General features: G+C 40.5%; 1 protein-coding gene across 1 annotated transcript; it reads left to right on the forward strand.

The window, feature by feature from the left end:
* Nucleotides 1–440: 440 nt before the first annotated feature.
* LOC135212433 (H/ACA ribonucleoprotein complex subunit 2-like protein) lies at nucleotides 441–2,420 on the forward strand (the record flags this gene model as incomplete). The annotated part of the gene is given in 2 exon segments (XM_064245799.1): nucleotides 441–528; nucleotides 1,404–2,420. Coding segments are annotated over 2 exon segments (326 nt in total), but the record flags the coding sequence as incomplete, so codon positions are not given.
* Between the last annotated feature and the right edge of the window lie 12,037 nt (nucleotides 2,421–14,457).

Consider the following 14,457-nt stretch of genomic DNA (forward strand, 5'->3'; position numbering starts at 1 on the left):
ACCTAACTTAGGGTTGAGCCCGTGTCTAGTCTGGGGAGAAGACCCCTGCCTAACCTGACGTAGACCACCATAAAAGTTAGAGTAAATTATACGTATAAGGATGCTTTCAATCTAACCTAAGGTTCAAGGTTGTTATGTGATTGGAGGTTGTTTTCTATTAGTGACTCCACTCTTACCTAGAGTACCAAAGAAGTTGGTATGAAATACAGGGATGTATCCTTACCTGATGTAGGGCAATAGGACCTTACCTGGTAGGGGGAGGCTTCACCCTCTCTGGATCCCCCCATCCCAACCGGATCAAGAACAACATAAATTAAGAGAGAAAAATTTGATTGACCCCTGTGAGAGTAAGGAAATAAAACTTTATTATCCTTAGTGTGTAAATAGTTGCTTGTAATTTTACTTGTTAACTCATTGAATTTTTGCTTTTTGCCTTGCAGCCAACCAGCATAAGACACCTCAGCAGAAGCCATGCTTGTATATTGGATTGAAGAATGTCCAGACTAGAATAAGAAAAGGTGATAAAGGGTAAGTTATTATTGTCAGTTACAGTTATTTTGATCACCTTCAATTTTTAATGTTTCACAATAGCATGCACAAGTACTTAACATTAAACAAAAGTAAGTTACATAATGAAAAGAAACGTACCCTAAATGGTATGGAAAAGGAGGAAGAAACAGAAAAGTGATTGCTTAGTCCAGATAGATTGAAAAACCATTCAGTCACACCTCCAATGCTGACAGGAATGCCATCACATCATATTTGTTATTTGATATCATTCAATGTTTTAATTCAGATATACTGTAATGTAAAATTACATTCATTATTCTTTTATATGATTTCAGGGTTTTTCTTAAGAAATACACAATTTCAGGGTGAGAAATATTGAAGCTTGGAAACTATAAATTTAATACTTGCTGACGTAAAATCACAGTAAATTTTTATTTTAAGAAAGCTCTTTAACCACATAATAAGCTCCTTCTTATGGAGACAGTTATTATTGCCGAGAAGTTGTCGTAAAGAAGTGTTATTGTATTTTACAAATCAGATTTCTAATGATTTTTATAAAAAATAAAAAAAAAAATCTTAAAAGATGTTCAATGAGTCATAAGTGACAATGAGGTTGGATTCGTAGTGATTTGTTATTGTGACGGTAGTGGGCCCGAAGGAAACTTTTGTGATCTAAACCTAATCCAGTACTTTACATCCTCCATACTCTGTACTAAATGTATATTCTGTATGCAAACTTCTTACTAAAAAAAAAATTCTAGTTATGTGAGTACTTTGTCATTACTTAACAGTGATTGCTTGTTTATTGTAGATTCACCTTGAAAAGTTTACACTGTAGTTTTATAATCTTAGTTAAAATTATATTTGTCTCAATATTGTATTTTAATTTTCAGAATTGTGATATTCGCTGGTGACGTTTCTCCTGTGGATCTCATATGTCACCTTCCAGGTGTTTGTGAAGAAAAAGGGTTGCCGTACATTTATGTCCCAAGTCGTCGGGATATAGGATCAGCCATGGGCAAGAAGGGCGGATCTCTTGTTGTTCTTATTTTGCATCATTCTGAATATGACGAGTCCTATAACAAGGTCACTGAAGACATAAAGAAAAGTTCAAAGGCATATGAAATATAAAAGATGTTATAGTCAATATGTAATAGTAGTTTGTATTTGTTAATGGTTGAATGATGTCTTAAAGGAAAACAAAAGACTATAGGGTATGGATAAAGTAAAAGTGTGTTTAGATGTGCTCCAGATTTAATGAGAAAATGTTACTCTCTTGTTTTTCAAATAATTGCTGCAAAAGTGATAGTAAAAGGATTTCTTTGTTCATTCAGCTCTTTCAGATTAGCACAAGCTTTCTCTCTCTCTCTCTCTGGAAAATTGTTTGTTTCAAAGAATTTTGCAAAATAACTAGCTCATTCTCTCAGTAAAATGATTCTTGTAAAATTGCACACTTTTGTTCAGTAAAAGGATTTCTTTGTTCCTTTCAGTTAGTTCTTTCAGATTAGCACACACTTTCTGTCACTCGCTAGAAAATTGTGTTTCAAACAATTTTGCAAAATAACATGCTCATTCTCTCAATAAAATGATTCTTGTAAAATAGCACACTTTTGTTCTCAGTGAAATGATATAGTACTGTGCTTTTGAACAATTCTTGAAAGAAAGCTTGCTTCTCCCTGTCAGTGTAATATTATTTGCTCTCATTAAATAATTTTTTTTTCTTTTCTTTTTTTTTTTAGTCTTGGAGATAGTTGTTCTATCTCCCATTATGTAGTGGAAATGATCATAAAGATTAAAGCGTGTCCAGAAAACTGTACTTTATTATGATTTTATATGTATTTTTAAAAAATTTGAAAAGAACCAAAAGTATGATTTTATATATATGTTATAAAAGTCTGAAAAGACCCATAGTGTTTTGTGTTTTTGACGCAGCATCCATCCTGGTAGTCTAGTTAAGTAGTATTCATATATAGTATACTAGTGGTACCTCGGTTTTTGTACGTAATTTGTTCCGGAACCTCCTATGATATCCAAGACGTATGAAAACCGAAGCAATAATTCCCATAAGGAATAATGTAAATAATATGTATTAATGTGTTCCAGACCCCAAAAAATATTTAAAAATATATTTTCATACATTCAACTTCCCTGTCAGATATATACTTAGCTATAGACTCCGTCGTCCCCGATAGAAATTCGAATTTCGCGGCACACACTACAGGTAGGTAGGTCAGGTGATCTACCGGCCTGCCGCTGGGTGGCAGGAATAGGAACTATTACCTTCTAAGGACAGATTTTTCTCTATCGTTTGGACTGTAAACATACGTTTACGGTTCCTCCTGATTTGATTTTCGTGTTTCAACAATCGCCATCGAGGGGATCTTCTGGGTCTGTCTTTTGCAGGGAAGTACTGGGTTCTTTGGTTCGGCATACGCTTTTATTAACTTTTAATGAATTTCGCTTCGAAATTTCGAAGAAAATACTAATTGAAACTACCGAAATTATCGGTAGACACTCACATAGTTTGCAATAAAGGGAATTATTAATATTTATTCATTATTACATGTAATAAAGGTTACAACTTTATTGAGGAAATATTAAACTTTAATTTCCTACTTTAGGAAGTCAGAAAAGCATATAACTAGATACGCTTACTTATAAGCTTTAATAGCGTTTGTGCTAACGAGCAGTTAGAGTATTAGCAGTACTAGTAGTTGTTGCATCCTCATCACTTCTTACTCCACAGAAACTACAAATTTATATATGCAAATTTGAAGATAATGGATGTAGCTCAAAAGCGAGCTCTAAAAAGGTAAGAAGTGAATATAGTGTTCCCCATTGAAGTGGAGGGTGCGTCTGTCGGCTCTCCGTCTCGCTCCCAGACCTAGACCTCTTCCAAGCTCCAGGCCCAGAGGAGAAGGAATGTCGACAGTTGTACGGAGGTTACGGAGAATCCCCACCGATCAGGCGTCCCTCGGCAGACTCTGTAGAACGTCCCAGACTGCCAAGTTCGCCATTGGAAAGGCGTCCTAAAATAGTGGAGGGTGCGTTTCCGATCGGCTCTGTCTCGCTCCCAGACCTAGACCTACTTCCAAGCTACCAGGCCCAGAGGAGAAGGAATGTCGACAGTCGTACGGAGGTTACGGAGAATCCCCACCGGTCAGGCGTCCCCTCGGCAGAATCTGTAGCGTCCCAGACTGCCAAGGATCGCCATTGGAAAGGCATCCTAAAAAGAGTGCTTTTCGTCTTCCGATTCGTCTCCTCAAAGAAGTGGATGGAATTCCGACGAAACTGTCGTGTCCGATCAAGAGGAGTTGGAAAGCTCCGACGTTGGACTTGAGCCGGAACGTTTTCCCGGACGATTCTCCCTACGAGAGGAAAAGAGCCAAGAGGACAATATCTCGATCTCCTACGCCTTCCAGAGCGCATTCTCCTATTCATGGCAAAGAAAAGGAAGAAACTGCGACGGACTTCCTACTTTTAACAAAATGCAGGAACAAATTTCCTCTTTAGTAGGAGTATTGAGAAAAGACCTTCCGAGGAGAAAGGACGATTTTCTTCCTGTTAAGAGATCTCGTTCCTACGGGCGTTCTGGACTCCAGACTTATCTCCTCTACTCCTCGTACGAGTACAGAGACGAATAAAGAAAGAAGGACGAAAACTCAGGATTGAGACGCAACATACGGACAATGACGAAGAGTGTCCGAGTCGGACGTCACAGAACCACCCAGGCGCTCGGCGCCAGAATTGGACTACTCGGACAGGAAAAAGTGTCCTACGCGGACGGCTCCAACCAGACACCATTCGCCAGACGCGGACAGCCCGGACAGGCGGATATTTCCTATGCGGACAACTGTGTCCAAGCGACTCGTGCCGATTGCGGACAACCTTGACAAGGCGGACAGCCTGGATTGGACAAAACGTCGTGCGCAGGCAACTCCGTCCGGGCGACAGGCGCCAGAAGCGGACAAGACGGACAGGCAGAGGTGTCGTACTGGAATGACACCAGCCAAGCGCCAAGTTCCATAGGTGGACAGCTCGAGCTCGGACAGACGACACGGTCCGAGACGGACAGATACGTCCAAGCGCATTGAACAAACCAGACTTTCGGCAAAGGTTAAGCACCAAGCGCCAAGATCTTCCTCAAAGAATCATGCGGAGAAAAATTCAAACAGGAAGGTCTCTTTATGATTTGGACCAGGAGCGGATTTCTCTGGACAGAGACGAAAGGTGCCGCACAGGCGCCGTCGTCCTGTTCACGATATGTCCGTTTCGGGTGGAAATCTGCCGCAAGCACAGCTTGTCTCCTGAGAAGAATGCAATATGTCGCACAGGCGGCCGTCATTCTTGTCAGGAGGACTTAGATGATGATGAGTTTTTTCTCAGGATCGTTTGCAAATTAAACAAGATTTGTACGAGCTCTCATTCATTGATTAGAGGCTCTTCCAAATAATAGAGGCATAGAATACGGCCTTATATCCAAGAGAATAAAAATTTGAGGGATTCTCTTCGATCCTAGAGTTTTCATTGCGATCTCTTTCGACTAATACTAATTCGTGTTTATTGACGAAAAGAACGAAGAGGGCAAGATTTCCTTTTCTCTCTCTGGATCGGAGAGGAAAGAATGTAGTAGCAAGACTTGCTGTATACGACTACTGAATGACAAGTCATATACCCATACCAGAGTTGCCTTTGTGGTTCGCTACGGAAATTATCTATATCCTTACAGGTTTTTTCCTGGTAAGGACTTCGCTTAAAAGGTTTGTTACGGACAATACCTACTCAGCTTCGGGTATTTAACAAAGGTTGTTTGGCTTAAATTTGCATTATTAAGAGCTTCCTTAGGCTCGAGAATAATTGTATTATATTCCTTCATTGAATGAAGTAACTGGCAACTCATGATGAATGCAGTCAGGCAGCGAGCGAGACTGCCAGGGCTGTCCATTCTAAGGCCAATACTGAATACAGTACCATCCGGTTCTCGGTCATGATTAGTCGATTACATCTCTCTCTCCAAAAACGGGATCGATGGTTAACCGTATATCCCCCCACAATCATGGACTTAGTCTCGAATGGAGGAGATAGTTAAGCTAACACAAATAAAATATTGTCTGCCTTTTGCTAAGAAGCTTTCAATAAGAAAGATATAACCTTTCAATGCTGTTACCAGTAGGTAACATTATTAAAGGATTCTAAGCAGTAGAACATTATATTATATAATGCTCTCATGCTTACGAAAGCATGGCTTATTAGAATACATGCTTCGTGAGAAGATGGATGTAGTAGAGAATTCACTTTAAGACTACGGTATGGTCAAGTCTTTCGAGAAACCGCACACAACCTTTTTAGAATCGGATATTGCTCAAGAGAAGATGGATGAGTGGGATGGGAAACATTCTCTTCGTGGCAGAAATGGTTTCCCTGAATGGACTATACTCGTATATAGAGTTTTTTTCCATACTAAGAACGGAACTAATTTAACATGCGAAAGGAGGTCGGGTACCATAAAGGCACAGATGTTCTGACACATAACATAAAGAGAATTAGAAAGCGCCAGCCTGGCGCAAAGCGCTAGAAGCGCCAGCCTAGCGAAAAAATTGCGCCAGAAGCGCCAGCCTGGCGCAATGGGCCAAGAGCACCATCCAAGATATTTTCTCGTTTTAGCGAGTTATTAACCTAAGAATCCAGTAGCCTCTCGGACAGCAGGCTCGGTAACGGCAAGAATTGTTCCTGATTTCGTTACCCTTTTTATCACTTAGGCCAATTCCACGACACACTCATATCGCAAAGAGCATCAAGAATCTCTTTTTTCGCTCCTGTTCGCGTTAAAAAGAGAACCTATTTGGAAAACAGACAGGGAACGTAACGATCCTTAAGAGGTCGATGCAAGATATTTCATGTCCGTGAGAACCTTCTCGATCGACGATAATAACTGTTAACGTATGTCTAACATTTATTGGAAAGAGTTGTGAGAACCTGCGGAAAGTCTTCTTCATAGATCTCTTAGCAAGGTAGAAGACGAACAGGCTTCTTATAGAATGCTTCCTTTTCCTCGAACCAAGAGAGGTAGCAATATACGCCATCTTTATTTATAGAAAGGGGAATATACTATAGTTTTTTTTTCCCACCTAAATCTATAAATATATAAATTCTTACAGAATTTAAGATAAAGGGCGTCAAAGAAAGAGAGGATAATACTTTATGCCTCATTTTGGCTTCAGAGAGGTTGGATTCACAGAGGTCAACGTTCTTCTCACAGCATGTTTTTGGAAGTCTTTTCCAAAAGCATCTGGATATTCTTATCAGCATCTATTATTAAATGGACCTTAACAACCTCTCCACTCTGAGTCTGTCTGCATGCAGACTGACCAGAAGTGGACATAAATGAGAGGATTTTTCAAGGTAGATGACAATAGTCATGGCCTAGACATAGAATTGTGCAGATCGTGCTGAGGGAATGAGGAAACTGTCCTCTTCCGATACCTCTGTGAACCACATAGCGGTTTTTTCTTCCCTTTCAGAGGGAAAGAATCACCTCTTGTATATATCTGCTATCAAAGAAACGCAGTAAAAGGCTATACTCTGTCTCTACAAAGGGAATTGGAGATAGCAGAGGATTAAGATCTTCGGGATCTTATACGATATATACCTTAATATGACAAGAGTAGGATATCATGTACTTCTAATGGGATCTTTTTTGTGGCCACAGATTCCATGTTCCGACAAGATGGAACTGCTCCTCATCAAACTTCTTTGAGAAATTTTTTATGAGGGAATTCTTTGTTTCTCTGGGTCCTAAACGACCAAGAGACAAGTGAATTTTTTGAGCATTGGAATCTCGCATCAGATTCTATGGAGACTAGACAATGGGTTCTTGCCAGCATAGTATGTCTAGCAAAAGAACTGAAACCCCCTATTCCTGATTCAATGTTTTCAGATAGAGGTTTCGTTGTCCAGGCAGAGTACTTACGTTTTCATCTACAGTAGAATGGTTCAAACATTTGCCTACAGAGTCTTTGGTATGCGATGACGGCTCGAAATGCTTCCCAGAAGGGGTTCAGAGGGATACAATAAAAGAGCTAGAAATCAGGAGTACTCCCAATTTCAGCTCGGAGTCTCCTTGCGACTTCCAGGCTTCTTCCCTTCCTTCGGGCAAGGATAGGGAAGATTCTGCAACGAGACACCCCTTCAACATGTAAGAAGAGATCTCGTGAGCACGGAAGTATTCAAGAAGGACCCTCCTCGGAGGAAGACTCTTATCTCTCGTACGGTTAGATATCCTATCGTCTACTGAATGTAGCTGATTACAATCACCTCCCCTTACCGGAGAGACCAAAAGCTCAAAGTGAAAGAATTTCTTCCACCCTTCTCCAGTCTCCTGATAAACGATTGTGGATGTTTAAGGACTTTCGGACAATGTAGCGCCAATCAGGCGCCAAAATACCAGAAAACAGGCGTAAAGACGCCAGAGGAAGACAGTCCAAATAAACAACTGTTCATTGTCTGATGATGAGAAGGAGCGTGCCTCCAGCCTGGCGCAGATGCGCTAGTTAGGCAAATAATCAAAGAAAAAAAAAGTGTCCGATGTGGGCATCGACAGTTTCCTCGAGACTCTTTAACAAGCTCGAAGCTCCAGCAAGTGGGGAGAAGTCAGCCAGGCGCGAGGCTCCAGGCAGGCGCAAGGCGCTAGCCAGGCGCCAGGCAAGCAACATGCGCCAGCCAGCGCGAGGCGTCAGGCAGGCGCGAGGCGCCAGCCAGGCGCGAGGCGCCAGCCAGGCACAAGCCAGGCTCTAGGCTTCATCCAGAAGAGATCAATTTCAAAGAAAGCCCTGGTCTTCTTTGGAACAGTGTGATCTCTAAAGCACTTCTTAAGTAACTTGATGATTCCTTCAAACAGCTGAGAATTAAAAGCGCTTGAAGTGCGAGCTTTTAACAATTCTTGTTCTTTCCATAACAATATGTCGTGAGAGACATATTAGCTGTAATTTACGGGGATGCAACTCTGTGTTGTCTTCTCTTTGCACGAAGGAGGTCAAGTTGACCTATGAGAGATCCTTCTCTCTTGGTTACGTGTCTACGGATACGTTGCTGGGATAGGGAGCCGACACTGATCCTTAACTAGTGAGTTAAAAAAATTTTATTTTAACATAAGTATACTATTTTCTTTGGGTTATTTGAAATGAGTTTGGGGATAGCTCTTTTCAAATTAAGCACAAACCCTCGTGTTAGGATTCAGGTGATCGGGATCGGTGTTGTGCTCCTTAATTATGCCAGTAGGCATAGGTGTTTTGTCATGTAAGTGGATAGGACCCCTTTGACAAATAACCATTAGATTCGTCAAGTAAGTGGATAAGACCCCATTGACAGATCTACAAGAACTCTTAGCCATAGGTCACATCCTCGCTGAGGCTCTTGAGACGAAGCAGACTCCTAGCAATAGCTAGGAGGTCAACCCTTCGTCTAAACACATAGGAACCAAGGTTTTATTTATTTATTACCTACAACGTATGTTGTTTACCTGTCTAATCAGTAATTAGCTGTCTCTTACCCACCGCCAAAGGTGCCAATCAGCTAAGTATATACAGGCGGTCCCCGGGTTACGACGGTTCCGGCTTACGACGTTCCGAGGTTACGACGCTTTTTTTAAAATATTCAATGGAAAAATCCGTCCTGGGTTACGACGCTTGTTCCGAGGTTACGACGCTGACGCTTCCGACGCTCCGAGTTAACGACGCTTTTAAAAAACGCATACTATGATAAAAATCCTTTATAGTTTAGCACAGTATATTAATAAAAATAAGTTCTGGTTAGATTACAACAAAAATTTTGAGATTATGATGATTTTCGACACTTTTTATGTTGTATTTTTCTATGTTTTTAGTGACGCCTCATATGCAGAAACTAGTTTCCGAGCGAAATGAATACTACTAGTTTACATATAACAGTCCAAAAGCGCAAATAATGAAAAAATCATTGCTTGTTTCCAGTAATAATAACAAAACGAAGTTTCTGGTTAGATTACAACGCAAATTCCAAGTATCCAAAAGAGAGAACATTATCCAGTAATTTGATCAGAGAGAGAGAGAGAGAGAGAGAGAGAGACGAGAGAGAGAGAGAGAGAGAGGCGTCTTCCGACGCTCCGAGTTAAGGACAGAGAAGTGTTCGTTTCGTTAAACGGCCTCTGACTCATGCCAGTAAATGTTTTGTTGATACTAATAATATAAGCCTATTTAAAGATACGTTTACTTTAATTAGTCTATATGATACGTAAATAGTAATCAACTGTTCTTGTAGCCCTCAATATTGGCAAAAATCGAAGTATCCAAAGAGAGACATTATCCAGTACGTAATTTGATCAGAGAGAGAGGAGAGAGAGAGAGAGAGAGAGAGAGAGAGAGAGAGAGAGAGACGCTTTGGCAACAATGGTCTCGGGGGTTTTTATAGCTTCCTTCTGCTTGATGATCGTGGATCTTGTAGAAGGATTTCGACCATACTCGTTTGCCAAATCGACGATACGAACGCCATGTTCATGCTTTGCTATAATTCATGTTTTGCTTCCATCGAAATCATTTTCTTGGGTTTTTTCTTATCACCTGCTTTGTCTTTAGCTTTGAGACCCATGGTTAATAATAAAATAGACAAAATAACACGAAAAATAGGCGCAAATACAACGAACTAAACAACGACGTGTTAACATGCAGCACCAACAAACAGACTGAACGCCATTTATCGGTCGCCTATACAACTAAACACTCATCGCAAAATCGTATCTCAAATATTTCGTTGTATATCAAAGCTTGTATTTTCGCAAATTTTCTGTTATATCTCAAAACATTCGTATATTAGGGCAATCGTATGTCAAGTTTCCAATGTAATTTGATCAGAGAGAGAGAGAGAGAGAGAGAGAGAGACGCTTTGGCAACAATGGTCTCGGGGATTGACGTAACGTTTATTTTCTGAACAGATAGGACAGAGAAGTGTTCGTTTCATTAAACGGCCTCTGACTCATGGCAGGAAATGTTTTGTTGATACTAATATATAAGCCTATTTAAAGATACATTTACTTTAATTAGTCTATATGATACGTAAATAGTAATCAGCTGTTCTTGTAGCCCTCAAGATTTTGCAAAATCACTCCAGGTTGTACATAAAACTTCAAGAATGTAGTGTCACCAGAGGATTACAATAGTTTTTACCTTCAAGAACCAGCATTCTTTTATGAAAATAACTCCAGGTTGTACATAAAACTACAGGAAACGACATGTAGTGTAACCAAAGGATTACAAGTAAGGTTTTCATAACTTTTTATTAGTTTAAGACATATTTCCAAGCGTCGTTCCGGCTTACGACGATTTTCGGCTTACGACGCGTCTCAAGAACGGAACCCCCGTCGTAACCCGGGGACTGCCTGTATTGTTATTGTACAATAAAGTTTCATACATACTTACCTGGCAGATATATACGATTGAATGGCCCACCCAGCCTCCCCTCAGGAGACAGGTGGAAGAGAAAAATCTGTCCTTAGAAGGTAATAGTTCCTATTCCTGCCACCCAGCGGCAGGCCGGTAGATCACCTGACCTACCTACCTGTAGTGTGTGCCGCGAAATTCGAATTTCTATCGGGGACGACGGAGTCTATAGCTAAGTATATATCTGCCAGGTAAGTATGTATGAAACTTTATTGTACAATAACAATATCATTTTACAGGTAATAAACACAGTTTTATATACAGAAAACAATGAGAAAGAAATATAAATTAATAATGAACATTTAACATCACTCTTACCTTTATGGAAGACTTGTTAGAGAAGAGTAGAGGTTACTGTTTGGGATGGGAATCCCCCTCCGGAAAGACGGGAGGACTTTAGGTATCATTAACCTACTGGGGTTACTTCTCTACATTTTTTAGTGGTATTGTCTGAGGTTACTCTCCCCACTGCTGGCACTAGGACCAGCTTGAGAGTCGCTGGGCCCCTGCTGAATAACAAAACTGTCCAGAAACATAATTTTGTTTCTGACGTCTCTTCAATATCTGCCTAAAAATATACAAAATATTGCATTAGATGTGAGAGAAATGGATTACATCTTTGTTAGGGTGGTATGTCTCAACAAAATTTTTTATCCACTTAGCAAATATTTCATTGATTACTGAAGTAGGCACAGTATCCCCTTTCTCTTCCTCCTCCTCGGATTCCTCATATGCCGTCTGTTGCTGTTCCTGCTGAAGGTCTTGCAGCTCCTCAGTGGTTAGCTCTTCCCTGTAGGCATCCATCAACTCTTCCACATGCAAGCCCATGGACTTCCCTAGAGAGACAATAGACTCCACAACATGGGGTCGTGAGGGTCAGCCTCAATTTTCTCTTGAGCAGAGTTCATTGTCCTGGAAAACACTCCCTGCCAAGCCTTGGCTATGAGGCTTATGCAATTAAAAGATATTGAAGTTATCCTTCCAGAATTCTCTTATGGTCAATTCAGTGTCTGAGGTCACTTCAAAGCACCTTTGGGACAGTGCCATGGTGTTAAGTTTCTTAAAGTTGGAGATTAATTGCTGGTCAATGGGATGGATGAGAGGAGTGGTATTAGGTGGCGAGAACTTCATGGTGATGAATTTAAGTTCATCCAACAAGTGGTCTTCCAAGCCAGGAGTATGTGCAGGAGCATTATCCATTACCAGGAGGCACTTGGGGGCAATTGATTTTCTTGCAAGTATTTTTTCACATTTCATTGACCCACTCACTGAAAATTCGCCTCGTGACCCATGCCTTTTTATTGGCCTTTCACATCTTGGGCAGTTTATTCTGTAGGACGTTGTTTTTCTTGAACACTCAGGGAGTTTCAGAGTGATACACAAGTAGGGGCTTCACTTTGAAATCCCCACTGCTGTTCCCACACACCAAGAGTGTTAAAGCGCCTCAGCGGCGTGGTTGGTATGGTATTAGCGTCCCACCTTGGTGGTCACGGGTTCGATTCTCGGCCGTTCCATTGAGGAGTGAGAGATATGTATTTCTGGTGACAGAAGTTCACTCTGGACGTGGTTCGGAAGTCACGTAAAGCCGTTGGTCCCGTTGCTGAATAACCACTGGTGCCATGCAACGTAAAAACACCATACAAACAAACAATCAAACAAAACAAGAGTGTTAACCTATCTTTCATAGGCTTGTGCCCTGGCAATGAACTCAACTCCTTAGTGATGTAGGTCCGTTTTGGCATTTTTTATCCAAAACAGGCCTGTCTCATCATAACTGAAGACCTGTTGTGGGAGGAATCCTTCATCCTCAACACACTCAATGAATTCATCAACGAATTCTTTAGCGGCATGTTTATCCGAGCACACAGTCTCCCCATCCTGTGCGACACTGGATCCCCTTACACTGAATTTTTCAAACCAGCCTCTGCTGGCCTTGAAATCACCAAGAGCATCACTAGTTGGCATTTTCTTACTTGAATCAGCAATCACCATCCTAGATTTCTCATAAATGATGTGATCTGTTTCGATAATGACGTGATCCCTTTCGTAACATCAGCTGCCTTGATTTCATGTTCCTTGCTAGAATACAGCTGATTGTCAACATCCTTGCTGTACATCCTAACGAGATCAGCTACAAGTGCACCACTTTCATACTTCGTTACAAGTCATTTATTGAATTCTATAATTATTGAATTTATTGCATTTCTGGTCTTTTTCACTGAAGGGATGGCATTTGCAGCTTTCTTTGGCCCCATGGCTACTTTGCAATGAGTTTTTACAGCAAAATTAGCACAAAACAATAAACACATGCATTGATGCGGACTACGAGTATGAAAACAGGAAACATATGATAACCGAGACAAAATTTCGTAGAAAAAAAGTCTACGAAAACTGAAATGTATGACAAGAGGCGCACGAAAAATTATTGCAGGGCTTCAAAAAAAATGTAAGAGAGAAATAAAGGTGGGTGATTTGTATTAAGGTAAACTATTACTGTATGTGGAAAAAACAAATTAGTAAAAATGTATGAGGTAGGCAAATAATTTAAGTAAATATAACCTTCAGTACAAAAAAACACAGACAATTGTTGATGTAAGTAGACCAGCATTTTGGACCAGGTAATAGTTCAAAGTTGACTTTTAAATGCCATATGTAGCACTGTTGCATGTGTACATCCTATTGAGCTTGTAATTTTTCTTTTTTACAGAAATTAAACAAATAAAGAAAGCAGTATCCGCAATTATATATTTATAGACTTAAAATGTTACCAGAATGAAATACGAGAGAAACCACAGCAATGGAGAACAGTGCCTTAGTGGCGTGATCGGTATGGTCTTGGTCTGCCACCTCGGTGGCTGCGAGTTCGATTCTCGGGCATTCCACTGAGGTGTTAGAGAGGTTTATTTCTGGTGATAGAAGTTCACTCTCGACGTGGTTCAGAAGTCGCGTAAAGTTATTGGTCCCGTTGCTGAATAACCACCGGTTACATGCAGCATAAACACACCATACAAACAAAACGACAATGGAGAACTTAAAAAACAAATATGACTGTAGAGAACAAAAGACCAATGACTGTTGAAGGTATCAGGCAAATTACACTTGTAAATGAAGACAGTGAGTGGCAGGCAGGGTTCATAGGTAGATGAGGTATTAAATAGAATAGTACTTTATCTTGGTCATACAGTACTGTATAGAAGTCTATTACTATTAGTAACTGCTGTAGACTTCAATAAAGTTTTGTTTTTCAGTATTAATAGAAGCTATAGTAAGCCTCCAATCAGTAAAGCTATTTTGGTATGTATTAACAAAAGTAAAGCGCCTCAGTGGCGTGGTCAATATGGTGTTGGCGTGCCAACTCAGTGGCCGCAAGTTAGATTCTCGGGCATTCCAATGAGGTGTGAGAGATGTGTATTTCTGGTGATAAAAGTTCACTCTTGATGTGGTTCAGGAGTCACATCAAGCCGTTGGTCCTCTTGCT

The sequence above is a fragment of the Macrobrachium nipponense genome, chromosome 41, assembly GCF_015104395.2.
Source record: "Macrobrachium nipponense isolate FS-2020 chromosome 41, ASM1510439v2, whole genome shotgun sequence".
NCBI classification, from domain to species: Eukaryota; Metazoa; Arthropoda; class Malacostraca; order Decapoda; family Palaemonidae; genus Macrobrachium; species Macrobrachium nipponense.